This window comes from Aquarana catesbeiana, linkage group LG09, assembly GCF_042186555.1.
Source record: "Aquarana catesbeiana isolate 2022-GZ linkage group LG09, ASM4218655v1, whole genome shotgun sequence".
NCBI lineage: Eukaryota > Metazoa > Chordata > Amphibia > Anura > Ranidae > Aquarana > Aquarana catesbeiana.
The window spans coordinates 79,534,318-79,549,904 of NC_133332.1; the positions used below are offsets into that span (position 1 = coordinate 79,534,318).

Below are 15,587 nucleotides of genomic sequence, written 5' to 3' on the forward strand. Positions count from 1 at the left end.
AGGGGACAGCAAATTTACACTGTTATACAAGCTGTACACTCACTACTTTACATTGTAGCAAAGTGTCATTTCTTCAGTGTGGTCACATGAAAAGATATAATAAAATATTTACAAAAATGTGAGGGGTGTAGTCACTTTTGTGAGATACTGTGTGTATGTGTGTGTATGTATATATATATATATGTATGTGTGTATATATATATATATATATATATATATATATATATATATATATATATATATATGTATATGTGTGTGTGTGTGTGTGTGTGTGTGTATATATGTATGTATATATATATATATATTATAAAATAAATGTGTTTCATTCTCTGTGTGCGACATGACTGTGTAGTTGACTCACAAGTCATATTTGGTGCTCAAAAATTATGCAAACACCTGCTTTTGTGTATTAAAAGCTCACGTTTTTCTCTTCAGGATACCTCCATACACCTGAAAATCTCAAGACTTCAGCAAACAATACAGACTTTGCAGAAGATGTTGCAGAACTAAATACCCTGGACTGTGCAGTACAAAATTACATAATTAATTTTTGGAATTTTTTTAAATGATGCTCCTTGTGTTTTTGAGTGGAGCAAAGAAGGGCTTGATTCATCCCCCCCATAAGATCTTCCTTGTGGCCCACCAAAGAGATCTCCATCACACCAGTGTGACACTGACAGTCAGTGGGCCCAGCTGAGATTCCAGGCCACTTGCTCTCCAGCCTCAGATTTTGTTCCTATGGAACAAATTGTAGAATGGTGTCTCTAACTGAAATGTCCTGAGTTCCATACATCAACCAATTAGATTAGAACTTCATCAATCAACAATTTCTACCACAAAATGAAATATGACTGGTTGGTGTGAGGAATCATGAAATGTTCTCTTCAAACTGTAGTGAAAAGAGGCCCAGTCTATGCAGTAAACACTTTTTCTTGTCTAGAATTTGTGTATACAATTAGACATATTTCAGTGGTTTGAGACCGATATTCTCATGGTTCTATATGTATGATATAAATAGAAACAAGTATTTTTTAGTTAAACAATAAAAAAAATTATGAAAAAAAATGGCATTTTACAATGCAAAAACAGAACTACAATATGCTGAAGTTTTAGACATTACATAGTTTCATAGCTGGTATGGTTGAATAAAGACCAGTCCATCCAGTTCAACTTTTGTGGATGTGCCTGAGTTTGTCAATAATATTTCCCATATCCCTGTATCCCTGCATTAAGATGCCCATCTAATAGTTTTTTTTAAACTATCGACACTCCCCGCTGACACCACCACTTGGTTCCACATCCTTACCGCTCTGACAGTAAAGAACCCTCTATGCAGTTTAACCACTTCAATACTGGGCACTTTTCCACCTGCCTGCCCAGACCAGCTTTCAGCGCTGTCGCATTTTGAATGACAATTGCGCAGTCATACAACACTGTACCCAAACAATTTTTATCATTTTGTTTCCACAAATAGATCTTTCTTTTGGTGGTATTAGATCACCACTGTTTTTTTTTTTTTTTGCTAAAAAAGGTTTTTCTTTGTTTTTGGTATAAAATTTTGTAAATAAGTAATTTTTCTCCTTCACTGGTGGGTACTGATGAGGCGACACTAATGGGCACTGGTGAGGTGGCACTGATGATGAGGCACTAATATGCAGCACTGAGGGGCACTGATAGGTGGCACTGATGCAGCATTGATGGGCATTTATAGGCGGCACTGAAAGGTGGCACTTATGGGCGGCACTGATGGGCACTTACAGTGCCTTGGAAAAGTATTCACCCCCTTGGCATTTTTCGTGTTTTGTTGCCTCACAACCTGGAATTAACATGGATTGTTTGAGGATTTGCATCATTTAATTTACAGAACATGCCCACAACTTTTTTTTTTATTGTGAAGCAAAAAACAAATAGGACAAAATAACAGAAAAAGTCAATGTGCATAACTATTCACCCCCCTAAAGTCAATACTTTGTAGAGCCACCTTTTTGCGGCTATCACAGCTCCAAGTCGCTTTGGATAAGTCTCTATGAGCTTGCCACATCTTACCACTGGGATTTTTGCCCATTCCTCCTTGCAAAACTGCTCCAGCTCCTTCAAGTTGGATGGTTTGCGCTTGTGAACAGCAATCTTTAAGTCTGACCACAGATTTTCTATTGGATTGAGGTCTGGGCTTTGACTAGGCCGTTCCAACACATTTACATGTTTCCCCTTAAACCACACAAGTGTTGCTTTAGCAGTGTGTTTGGGGTCATTGTCCTGCTGAAAGGTGAACCTCCGTCCTAGCCTCAAATCACACACAGATTGGTACAGGTTTTGCTCAAGAATATCCCTGTCTTTAGCACCATCCATTTTCCCTTAACTCTGACCAGTTTCCCAGTCCCGACTGCTGAAAAACATCCCCACAGCATGATGCTGCCACCACCATGTTTCACTGTGGGGATGGTGTTTTATGGGTAATGTGATGTGTTGGGTTTGTGCCAGACATAGCGTTTTCTTTGATGGCCAAAAAGTTCAATTTTAGTCTCATCAGACCAGAGCACCTTCCTCCATACATTTTGGGAGTCTCCCGCATGCCTTTTCGCAAACTCAAAATGTGCCATTTAGTTTTTTGCTGAAAGTAATGGCTTTCTTCTGGTTACTCTGACATAAAGCCCAACTCTATGGAGCGTACGTATTATTGTCGTCCTATGTACATATACTCCAGTCTCTGCTGTGGAACTCTGGGTTACCTTAGGTCTCTGTGCTGCCTCTCTGATTAATGCCCTCCTTGCCCGGTCCGTGAGTTTTGGTGTGCGGCCGTCTCTTGGCAGGTTTGCTGTTGTTTGGAGCGTTCCTTGGTCTTCATGGCAGTGTTCTGGGGCCTTTCAAAAAAGTGTGTATATGTAATGACAGATCATGTGACACTTAGATTGCACACAGGTGGACATCATTTCACAAATTTTGTGATTTCTGAAGGTATTTGGTTGCACCAGAGCTTTTTATGGGCTTCATAACCAAGGGGGTGAATACATACGCACATGCCAATTATCAGTTTTTTTTTCTGAAAAATAGTTTTATGTATATATTTCTTTCTCGTACATCACGGGACACAGAGCCTCAGTAATTACTGATGGGTTATATAGGGTATCACTAGGTGATTGGACACTGGCACACCCTAAACAGGAAGTTCAACCCCCTATATAATCCCTCCCCTTACAGGGATACCTCAGTTTTTTTGCCAGTGTCTTAGGTGTTAGTCACGTGTAAAGATGTGCTGTGCTGAGCTCCAAAGGGAATATCCTATATCCTATACTGGGGCAAGCCATGCAAACCGCATCCATTTTAAGGTGTCCTTTCTAGGCCGAATTGGATGGTACCCGGGCCTTGTGTCCGAAGAAACGAGGTCTTACCTGTAACGCTTCTCTTTTTAGAGAGCTGGACCCCGGGATCCAGTATTTGGTTTTTCTAGCCATATCCCTGGCGGGGTGCTTTACGGGCCCAAAACTGCGGATCCTCCTTTTCTAGGGGGCCCCTGTCTCTGAAGGTTTTCCAAATGGAGCCCACCGTGAGAGGTGAAGATTGGGTTTGTATAACAGAACCCTGCAGCTGGATAAGGTAAGGGAGATTCCTCAGAATTTTTTAATTCTAGTAGGTTTCTCCTTTAAGTAAATGTATGCTATGCCTATTGTCGCCACCGGGGGCTGCCAAGAGCAAACACCTTCAAATGCTTGATCTGTTTGTCTCAGTGTTCACGCTGCACAGCTCCTCCAGCTGAGCTCCAGGTAGGATGGGATGGGGGGCTCTTCCTCAGGGTTATCCCCCCAAGATTAGGGGGGCCGCGGTGGCCTAAAGTGGCCGCCGCCACTACTGTTGGCAGATCCCATCATCTGCCGGCCTCTCTCCTTCCTCCTCCACCCCAGCCTCCCCTCCATGCTTGTCCCGGAGGGTCGGCTCGTGCGGGAAAGCGCACATTTTTGTAAAAAACGAGGAGGGGGGCGGGAGTGTTGGTCGGAGGGGGGGGGCGTTAGCCCGACATCCGGCGTGCCTAGACGCCCACATCGCCGGGTGCACAGGCTTTAAAAAGCACACTTTTCAGGTGCACTCAGCCTATGGAGGGACACAGAGCTGATGGTCGCATGTAAGGTGGGACACAGGCATTCTCCCAGGCAGCATTTACTTAGAAACATTTTGCTGGGCATTGGTAGCAGCGACAGTTGCTATACTACATCGCTCAGCAGTCAGTGTTTTATTTGTGTGATACCTCCACCTTGTTGCTTTGCACTATGGGTAGAAGAGATACAAATACCCCAAAAACCAGAGTCTCTAGGGGATCTCACTCAGGCTCTGAGGACCCCCCTTCTGCAGCGCCTTCCCCCCCTAAAGGACCTGGGATGGCTGACCAGGGAGAGCCGTCGGGGTCAGGGGCTGCATCTGCTTCTGGCACTTCAGCCCTTCTATATATTACGCAGGAGGTGTTTTCCTCAACCATTAATGGACTAGAGGAAATATTAATGGCCTTAATCGCATCTTCACTCAGTGGAAGAAAACGCACTAGGTCTTCCTCTGTTACCCAGGACCCTCAGGCAGAGGAACTCTGGGGGGAAAAAGGAGAAGAGTCCCTTTCAGAGGATCGGGATTGGACTGATGATTCCTCCTCTGAGGAATCAAATGGAGAAGGACCCTCTTCAGCTTCTCAGGATGAGAAGGTGTTAGTACAGATCCTTGCTGGATTGGTCCGCTCCACATTTAAATTACCCGTATCTGAGTCAGTTAAAGAACCCTCCTCTTCTTTGGGTTCACTGAAGCCTCCTCAAACAGCACATGCTTTTCCTGTTCATAATTTACTAGAAAAGCTCATTTATTCTGAGTGGGATCACCCAGATAAACGTTTTTTTCCACCTAAAAAGTTTTCAACACTTTATCCTATAGAAGAAAAGTTTACAAAGATGTGGGGGATACTGGCTGTTGACGCCGCCATTTCCTCCGTAAATAAAAGTCTGACTTGTCCTGTAGACAATGCTCAGGGATCCAGTTGATAAAAAGATGGAATCCCTGTTTAAAAATACTTTTTCCTTAGCGGGTTCAGTAGCTCAACCTGCAGTAGCAGCGATTGGGGTCTGTCAATACTTGACAGACCATGTTAAACAGGTCCTCAAAGTTCTACCTGAACAGCAGGCCCAGGGGTTGGCTAACCTTCCAGCGGCCTTATGTTTTGCTGTTGACGCTATCAGAGATTCTATCTTCCAAGCCTCTCATCTTTCACTTGGGTTGGTGCATATGCGTAGAATCTTATGGTTGAAAAATTGGTCAGCCGAAGCACCATGTAAGAAGCTTCTGGCTGGATTTCCATTTCGTGGTGCTAGGCTGTTTGGAGAGGATTTGGACAACTATATCCAAAGGATCTCTAGTGGGAAAAGCACTCTCTTACCTGTTAAGAAAAGGAGTAAGCGTCCCTCTTTTAAACTGGCTCTTTCCCCAGTGCCAGGAGCATCAGCCTCCAGGCAGTCGCGACGGCCTCCTCCGTCAGGTTCAAGAAATAAATTTCAGAGTCGGCCCCAGGGACAAAAGAAGTCCTGGGGGAAGAAGCCTACTAGACAAGACGCTAAAGCCTCTTTATGAAGGAGCGCCCCCGCTCGCTCGGGTGGGGGGAAGACTGCTACAGTTCTCAAAGCTCTGACAGGAAGATTTCCAGGACAGATGGGTGATCTCCATGGTAACTCTAGGTTACAAACTGGACTTCCAAGAATTCCCCTCTCCTCGTTTCCTCAGTTCAAATGTCCCCAGAGATCCAGAGAAAAAGCAGTCGCTCCTTCTAGCATTGGAGCGACTATTGTCGCAAAAAGTCATCGTGGTGGTTCCCACGGAAGAACAAGGATTGGGATTTTATTCCAACCTCTTCTTGGTTCAAAAACCAAATGGAGATGTCAGACCCATCCTGGATCTAAAGGATCTAAATAGATTCCTAAGGATTCAATCCTTTCCCATGGAATCAATTCGGTCAGTAGTCTCCATCCTACAGGGAGGAGAATTTCTGGCATCAATAGACATCAGGGATGCGTATCTGCATGTACCCATTTTTCCTGCTCATCAAAAGTACTTGCGCTTCGAAATAGAAGGACGCCATTTTCAGTTCGTGGCCCTGCCTTTTGGGCTAGCCACTGCACCTCGAGTGTTTACAAAGATCTTGGCTCCTCCTCTGGCCAGATTAAGGGCTCAGGGTATATCTGTCATAGCATAACTAGACGACCTGCTCTTGATAGACCGGTCGGTAGCCTGTTTGAGCGGGAACTTGATGACCACAGTCAACTACCTGGAACACCTAGGTTGGATTCTCAACCTAGAAAAGTCTTTCTTAAAACCAGTAAGAAGACTAGAATATTTGGGCCTGGTCATAGATACAAGCCAAGAGAAGGTATTTTTACCTCAGGCAAAGATCAGTGCCTTAAGAGAGCTGATTCAGGTCGTCGGGATCAAAAAGGGTCCTTCTGTCTGTCTTTGTATGAGGCTGCTGGGAAAGATGGTGTCTTCATTCAAAGCAGTTCCCTATGCTCGGATTCATTCATGACTGCTGCAACACAGTATCCTGTCTGCCTGGAACAAAAAGGTACAGGCATTAGATTTTCCGATGCACCTGTCTCGTGCAGTGCGTCAGAGCCTCAGTTGGTGGTTAATACCCGAAAGCCTGCAGAAAGGGAAATCCTTTTTACCAGTTACCTGGACGGTGGTAACAACGGATGCCAGTCTTTCAGGTTGGGGAGCAATTCTGGAACAGTCTGCGGTCCAGGGAGAATGGTCCGAAATCGAGAAGACCTTACCCATCAACATTCTGGAGATCCGTGCGGCATATCTAGCCCCAAGGGCCTGGACTTTAAGGCTACAGGGTTGCCCCGTCAGGATCCAGTCCGACAATGCCACAGCAGTGGCTTATATCAATCATCAGGGAGGCACCAGGAGTCGTGCAGCTCAGAGAGGGGTGAACCAGATTTTAGTCTGGGCAGAAAAGCATGTGCCATGCATATCGGCAGTTTTCATTCCAGGGATAGAGAACTGGCAGGCGGACTATTTGAGTCGCCAACGGTTAGTCCCGGGGGAATGGTCTCTTCACACCGATGTCTTTTGGGCCATATGCCAAAGATGGGGATACCAGATGTAGACCTCTTTGCGTCCAGGATCAACAAGGAGGTCGACAAGTTTGTGGCAAGAACAAGGGATCCTCTTGCATGCGGGACAGATGCGTTGGTGATTCCGTGGCATCAGTTCTCACTGATTTATGCGTTTCCTCCTATTATGCTACTGCCACGGCTCCTTCGCAGGATCCGGCAGGAAAAGAAGTCAGTACTTCTGGTGGCCCAGAAGAGCTTGGTATGCAGAGATAGTAAGAATGACAGTGGGTTCCCCGTGGACCCTACCGTCACGTCCAGACCTATTATCTCAAGGTCCAGTATTCCATCCTGCCTTACAAAAGCTAAATTTGACGGTTTGGCTGTTGAAACCCACGTTCTGAGGAGTCGTGGGCTTTCAGTTCCTGTGATCTCTACTTTAATCAATGCAAGGAAGCCAGCTTCCAGAGTGATTTATCATAGAGTTTGGAAGACTTATGTATCCTGGTGTGAAGCCAGGGGTTGGCATCCCAGAAAATATGTCATTGGTAGAATTCTTGACTTTCTACAAATAGGATTAGAGATGAAGCTGGCCTTGAGTACCATCAAGGGCCAGGTCTCGGCCTTATCAGTGTTATTTCAATGGCCACTTGCTTCTCATTCCTTGGTCCGAAGCTTTATGCAAGGGGTGACCCGTCTTAATCCTCCAGTTAAAGCGCCCTTAAACCCCTGGGACTTGAATTTGGTTCTGTCGGTTTTACAGAAACAGCCTTTTGAACCCATACGTCAGATTCCCTTGGTCTTATTGACAAGGAAGTTAATTTTCCTGGTAGCCATTTCTTCTGCTAGAAGAGTATCAGAATTAGCAGCCCTTTCCTGTAAAGAGCCTTATTTGATCATGCATAAGGATAGAGTGGTATTGCGCCCTCATCCTAGCTTTCTACCAAAGGTGGTTTCAGATTTCCATCTAAACCAAGATATTGTTCTGCCTTCCTTTTTTCCAGATCCCTGTTCTTCGGAAGAAAAGTCACTACATTCTTTGGATGTAGTAAGGGCAGTTAAGGCCTATCTGGAAGTGTGAAGGAATGTGATGTAAATAATAATAATAATAATCTGAAAATGTCTATTTTCTTATGTGCATACATATTTTTCTCCTTACTCATTATATAAGTATACAGATTAGCTCTGTTCCTATATTTTCTCAAGATGGCGAGTACCCCCTGCATCCCACACATCAGAAGAACGCGGAACTGGAGATAAAACCAAAGAGAGCCAAACCTCGTTATGAAAATTCTCCATCTTCTTTACTATCTTAACCAATGAGATGTACCTATTAGACTAACATAGCAATGACGTATTTGTGTGTATAAAACATTAACACCGCCTTGAATAAATTAGAAGTGTAACAGTAATAGAGCTGAGCGTGTCTCAGAGTGTTTACTTTTATATGCATGCATATCAACACTTTTCAAATTAGAGACAGCAGCAGATAACCTTGGGCTCGATTGGAGCTCTTAATCATTTCCATAACAGATGGTGCCGAAACCCGGGACCTCAGGCTACAGTCGAAGTTATACCGCGACAAGCATTCGGGCGTTAATTGAAAGATAACAGAGGGGGTCTTTGCGCAGCCCTAACAGTACCGGTGAGTTGATTTATATTCTTACCACTGTACGACTCTCTTATCTTTCGGTTGACGGCTGGATTCTGTCGGTATGCTGAGACTGTCTTAGAGGCAGGTAATTCCTCGCCTGAGGTTGTTTTAACGAACCTGCCAATGGGTTTCTGCTGACTGTATTTTTTGTTCACTGTCTGCCATTCTTTGGGCTACCAAACTCAGCAGTCTACGGGTGCTACATGTGTGAATGGGTAGTCTCATCTCCAGACGAGCTGTCGGCCTCTGGAGTGAGATTGTTTCCCTTGTAGCAAACGTTTATGAGACGGGTGTACTCTGGGTTCGATGAACCTTTGAGGGTTATCTCAGCTGCTGGCTTTGCAGTCTGAAAGCGTTACAGAAGTCTCACCCCAAGAAGAGTTGTCGGCCTCTTGGTGTAGAGCTGTAGAAAAACGTCTATAAACGGGTTTATTTTGCAGGGTGGTCTGCCCTTGTGGTTATTTTAGCCTGCTGAAATTTTGCAGTTCGAAGAGTGGCAGGTGTAATGTCCTGTCGTGATTGTATTTGTGGTTTATTGTTTGCTATATACACGAGAGGGGGTGGGGACTGGTTAAGGTCGGAGGGGGGCTGCCCGGAAGATCTGTTGGGTCGCGGGCCGTTGCTCCTCACTACCCCTGATGTGTTTGTTCTTGTTCTGAGATTAACCGTACATTAGTCTTATGAGCTCCCACCGAAGGAATTTGCTGATAAGAACGCTGAGAAAAATATTAACCCCTTGGTTGTACGAGAGAAAGTGATATTGTAATGAAAATGATATTGCAAAGAAGGAGAGAAGAAGATGTTGAAATAGTTAACAAAGTTGAAAGAAATGGCGAAAGTTATGTTGCTGAAGAGACAGGGAGAAAAATCCTGTGTGATAAAGAAAATTGGATAAAGGAAGTTAAGAAAGATGGCGATTGTATTATGTATGTGTATCACAGAGCTGATGATATGTTGGAACTTGAAACAAAGGAGGGGAGGGACAGCACTGCCCTCCGTCTAACAACCACTCCTTTCTCACCACCCAAGCACAACCCACTGTGACAACTCAGCCCGGTGGCCATCTTAGTGCACCCATGCCTTCACTTTCTACCCAGTCCAGTGCACTTCCTGCCGGCGGCCATCTTGGTACACCCAGTAAGCTTAAACAGCCTGTACCCAGCCCTCCCTGTTTTAAACCAAGATGGTTCATACCACACACCTGTCTTCCCCAATACGGGAGCATCACATTCCCAGGCCGGATATGTTAATGATGAAGAAGCATCTGAGTGGGAAGCCCGACAGCAGGCAGCAAGGCCACCCACTGATTTAACCACCAATCCGGCTCCAGACTCTCAGTTCCGAGAGGATCTCAAACACATGCTGGCAACCGTAAAGAACAGTGCCTCTTGTCAGCCCCTGCCCCAACAACAGTCTCGGTTACCAGAAGGGGCACCAGTGATGTATGTCGCTTTTACTCTATCACAAACAGCGGCCTTAGTGACAAGTCTGCCTGACCCAGAGAAGCAGCCAATTCCCTTCTACCACAGGATAGTGCAGATACAAGAAACTTACTCAGCTGCCTTGAGAGACTTGATCAGCCTATGCCAAATCAAAGCAGGATATGTCTTTTGGCCAGTCATGCAGATGGCCTTCAATGATGCCTGCCTGACAAGTGCCACTTCCTACACCTCAGGCGTGGAGTTCTGTGCACAACTCCACGACTGGGCAAAGGAGAAGTTGACGGATCAGAAGACCACAATCCAAGATATTACCCAAGATAAAGGGGAGTCTGTGAAGAAGTATCATGCTAGACTCATAAAGGCACACACACACATGTTATCAACTGCTTTTGTTTCAGGGCTCAGAGAGGATATCAGAAAAGGCCTGATGGTGGCCCGCCCTGAATACCATTCAATGAAAATGTCTGATTTGTTGTTGGTGGCCAGAGGTATAGAAAATCAAAAAGGTAAAAAACCAACGCCCCTCATGGTAACCCATGATGAAGATCCCGCCTACACTAGTCCACCACCACTGCTCAATACCAGGGAAAGGATCACCTGTTACAACTGTGGGAAACGGGGTCACTTCAGAAAAGAATGCAGAGCCCCAAGATGTCCCAGACGAAAAACCTACCACTTTCCTCATTGACAGGGGTGCAGCCAAAAGTGTGTTGAGGGCGGTGAACCTGCCTAATAATTCTTTCCTTTCCACTTCCTGATTTGCTTGCCAGATTTGTGGTGTCCTCTACATGTCCCTTGAATCTACTAGGAGCTGATGTGTTGTCCGGACTACAGGCCTCAATCAGGACACGCCTGAAGGGGGGGTGAAGTTACATACTCCCCTATCTTTAGAAGACTAATCTGCTTTGTGTTCTCTGCCTCTCCTGATGACACTTACTGAAGCAAAAACTTCAAGTTCAATACTGCAGGAAGTACTTGACAGAATCCCTGCGTGCCTATGGTCCACAGGACCGGAAGACAACGGTAACTTAAAGGTGCCACCAGTTTTAGTCAAGTTAAAAGAGGGCACTTCATTGCCCCGGAAACCACAATAACCCCAAGAAGAGAATCCTAAAAAGAGAACCAGGTACCTACTGTGGATGCCTTTGACTGCAAAGTACCTCACAGAGGTGGACCTTACAAACGTTTTCTTCAGTGTCCACCCTCACCCCTCCTGCTGGTACCTTTTCGCATTCATCCACAGAAAGAAACTGCAACATACCTAAACAGTTGTGCCACAAGGGGCACAGAACTTTCCAAGCCAGTTTGCAAAAGCTATGGCTATCATCCTTGACACATGACAAGAGGAACACCCGGAAGTGATTCTCTTCCAACGTGTTGATGACCTTCTCCTTTTGTGCAGCTGACTTACCCCCTGTTGAAGTCACCTCAGAAACCTGTTGTGCTATCTTGCCAACCAGGGCTGCAGAACCTCAAAGCCCAAATTGCAGTGGTGCTCAACACCTGTCATTTTCCTTGGACTAATTTCCTAGTGCAGAGCATGGATTCCAGAAGCCTTCCTACTGATGCTCTGCAATCAGACCCTTCCAGATGTCTCCTGAAGAAATATCTAAAGTTTGAAGCCTTTAAGTGCGCCACCCCTGGCGCTAGGGCTCCCAGACTACGACGAAACACTCAAGCTCTTTGTATCCGAACGTCTGGGACATGCTGCAGGTGTACTCACCCAATCACACGGCATCAGCCTACGCCCCGTAGGATATTATTCCCGTCGGCTGGATGCGGTAGCAAGAGGAGGCCTATTGTGTCTGCGAGCTGGATTTGCTATACAAGCCTTGCTTGACAAAACTTTGAACTTGGTCCTCGGACACTGCCTCGTTCTGCTTGCTCCCCATGATGTTGTTGCCATATTCAACCAAGATCCAGCCGAAACACTTTTCCACTACCAGACACTTGAGACTCCTGTGTTCCCTCCTACTGGACAGCATTACTCTCTTAAGTTGTCAAACACTGAACCCTACCACCCTTCTTCCACTTCTCGAGGGGGGAAAGGAGGAGGAGGAGTAGAGTCTTGACTTGTCACCCCATGACCACACAGGACACGCGGTCACCACTGAAAACACCGTTCTACAAGCTGAAGCCTTACCACCGGTGATGTCTACACAAGAGGCAGAGCTGTAAGCACTTACTACAGCATGTAAATGGGCAGAGGGAAAAAGAGCCAACATTCATATGGACTCAAGATATGCTTTCAGCATTGCCCATGATAATGGTGTTATCTAGGACAGAGGATTCCTGATGGCTGCAGGAACACCTGTGAAAACTTGATTGATGCCTTGCTTCTCCCAACCCAAGTGACTATTCTGAGTAAAGCACACGACAAAATGAACTCAAAGGAAGCTTAAGGCAATCATCTAGCCAATTCAGCTGCCAAACAGACAGCTGGTGGTCCACGGGAAGTGGACAGCAGGGTGGTAGAAGAAGACCACCCCGTGCTTACCTTACAGACTTTCCCAGTGGACAGAGTTTATCTAAAAGAACTACAGGAAACAACAAGTCCGGATAAGAAGGAAAACTGGAAACGGAGAGGAGCAACTCTCAGGAATGGACTATTCGAGTGCAACAAGAAGCCTTGTCTACCCAGGAGTATGTACCCAGCTGTGGTGCAATGGGCACATGGAGCTGCCCACTTGACAAAGACTTTTATGAACTCTCTTATCAACAAGTGTTGCACCAAGAGTTACTCCACTGACCGACAACTTCTACAGATCATGCATTATCTGCACCAAATGTAACTCAGGATGCACAGAAGATGCACAGAAAAAGCACAGAAGAAGCACCTGGCAAAAGCCCTATACCCCATTCCAGAGGATGTAAATTGATCATTCTCAAGTGCCAAGAAGTGGCAGATTCGAATACGCCCTAGTGGAAGTGGTCATGACTGCCAGGACCACAGCTAAGAAACTACTGAGTGAGATAGTATGTAGATTTGGGGTCCCAGAGGTGATATTGAGAGATCAGGGACCAGCCTTAACAACAACCCTTACTAAAGAGATTTGGGCAGCACTGGGGGTTCAGTTGGCACTACACATCCCATACCACCCTCAAAGTAGCGGGAAGGTAGAAAGGATGAATGGGACACTAAAAACAGGATGTTAAAGATGGCCCAAGAGACTAACATGAGTTGGCCAGACAGTTAGCCCATTGCCCTGTTCAGTGTCAGACACACCTCCAGGGGAAACATGCCCTATCCCCTTATGAAATTTTGTTTGGTTCAGCTCCCAGACTTGGTTGTTACTTTCCACAACAGTTACAGTTACAGTCTGATGTGTTGGCTAATTATGTAACCACATTATCACGAGAATTAACCTGAATGCATGTCCAGGTGTTTTCTTCCATTCCAGATCCTGAATTAGATACAGGAACACACCAACTACTGTCTGGAGATCCTTGAGCCAAGTTATGATGGTCCATTCCAAGTTTTGCTGACCACAGCCACCTCAGTCAAGTTGGCCAGGAAGAACACCTGAATGCACGCTTATCACTGCAGGAGAGAGTGTTTTCGGGTGCTGCATATCCTTTTTCTGTTTGATCTAGGGGGGAGGGGCCCAGGAGGTGGCCATCACAAAAATGATAACATAATTACATTTTGGTGTAACTCTTCAGGTACACATGTGACCGCCTTTACCTTAGATTACTGTGACATAGTACCTTGTCTGTTTGACCCTTCATGGTGATGCCATTGGTACAGTGATATCCCTGACGGTAAGGACATATATGTATGCTACACAGACAGTTACTGGGGACAGAGTTGTGGTTTCTGTGGGGGCCAGTGGGTTGGAACACAGGACCAGACTGGGCGACCACAGAGTGCATTAGAAAAAAAAAAAAAAAAAAGATGAAAATAGAAAGCCCCATATCCTAACCAAAGATACCCCTGATACATACACTGACCCAGCACATAGTCAGAGGAGGAAGCGAGCAGCTCTCTCCGGAAGCTTTGATCCTCATGTATACATACATGTCATAGGGGTTACAAGGGGGGTCCCTGATGAATTTAAAGCCAGGGATCAGGTAAAAGCTGGTTTTGAGTCTTTGATCCCCATAACAACTGTCAGCAAGAATGTAGATTGGATTAACTACATGTCATGGTTATGCAATAGAGTTTGTCGATCAGCATACCTGTCTCCATGTGTTCATCTCTAGAGACCAGCTGACCCTCACCTGACAGCTTTTGTAACCTCCCCTCTAAGCATGGCCCCACCCCAGGCCCTATCAGGGAACCCTATATTAACCTGTGCACTGCAAGGCAGCAGTGCTGATCAACCACTGTGTGTTAGCCTCTGTGTGTACTTGCTATGTTTCCTACATCTGATTTCTGTTACCGACTTTGGCCTGTTCCCGGCCATCCCTGTTTGCCTGTGACCCTGATGTTCCAGCCAGCTCCCTCCTTCCTCTGCTCCTGTAGTCTACCGTGAGCGTGAGCTGTGAGACCCTGGGGGCCGCGACCTGGAGCCAGACTGCAGCGCAGTCCATCCTCACCACTAGAGGCTCTGGTGAACACCTGCTGGCTCTTAGACTCCGCGCCCTGGGGAATCTATGCTCTAGCTCCCAGTGGGATCTGTGTCAGTGATCCAGTAGACCTGCTTCCTGAACCTCCCAGGGTTCAATCCACAGCAGTCACCCATAGGGTCCACTATCTTGCGGTGCACTCCTGATCCCAACGGTGTACATCTGTCACCCAGCCTCTAGGTGACCTGACACTTCACATATTATAACCAACAGAGATTTGTAAATTACTCTAAAGATGCCCTCCAGGGAATTTCTGATCAGTTAGCCCCCACTTCCTACATGACATTCCAGGACCGGATGGCCTTAGACATGGTGCTATCTGGGAAAGGAGGTGTTTTGTAAAATCATAGGAAAAAACGGGAACCTGTTGTACATACATTCCTGATAATATTGGCCCAAATGGTAAGGTTACTTTAGCTATAAAGAAATTAGAAGATCTGTCACTAGAGTTGAAGAAGAACTCAGGTATCACAGACCCATGGGACCAATATTTTAGCTGGATGAGTGGGTGGCAGAAGGTGCTCGCCCAGATACGGGTAACGGTATTAATAATCCTGGATCTTTTAGCCCTGATTATATGCTGTATTCTACCTTTTGTAAAAAAGTTAATGAGCAAGGCTGTAGACAATAGCACACCTACATTTCTCCACCAAGAAGAAGAGGACCTCCTTATGATGGAAGATGACAAACCCTTCACTCCTCTACAGTCACTCCCTGTCCATAATCTCACAATCCTATAGGGTTTTAGGGATAGATAGCGCCTGACTGCACCTCTCCAGCTGTATCGAGGAGGGAAGTGAACAGTTACTGCCCAATTCTATATACAGCCTAAAAGAGTTGCTG

At 45.8% G+C, this 15,587-nt stretch overlaps 1 protein-coding gene across 2 annotated transcripts in view; it reads left to right on the top strand.

The window, feature by feature from the left end:
* VARS2 (valyl-tRNA synthetase 2, mitochondrial) overlaps positions 1-14,089 on the top strand; it is an 86,564-nt gene extending 72,475 nt beyond the window's left edge. For both annotated transcript variants that reach the window (XM_073598865.1, XM_073598866.1), the window contains exon 30: positions 436-14,089. In XM_073598865.1, the coding sequence (XP_073454966.1) occupies positions 436-510 (75 nt within the window). In that variant the 3' untranslated portion in view covers positions 511-14,089. The remainder of the gene's footprint in view (positions 1-435) is intronic.
* The last annotated feature ends 1,498 nt before the right edge of the window (positions 14,090-15,587 follow it).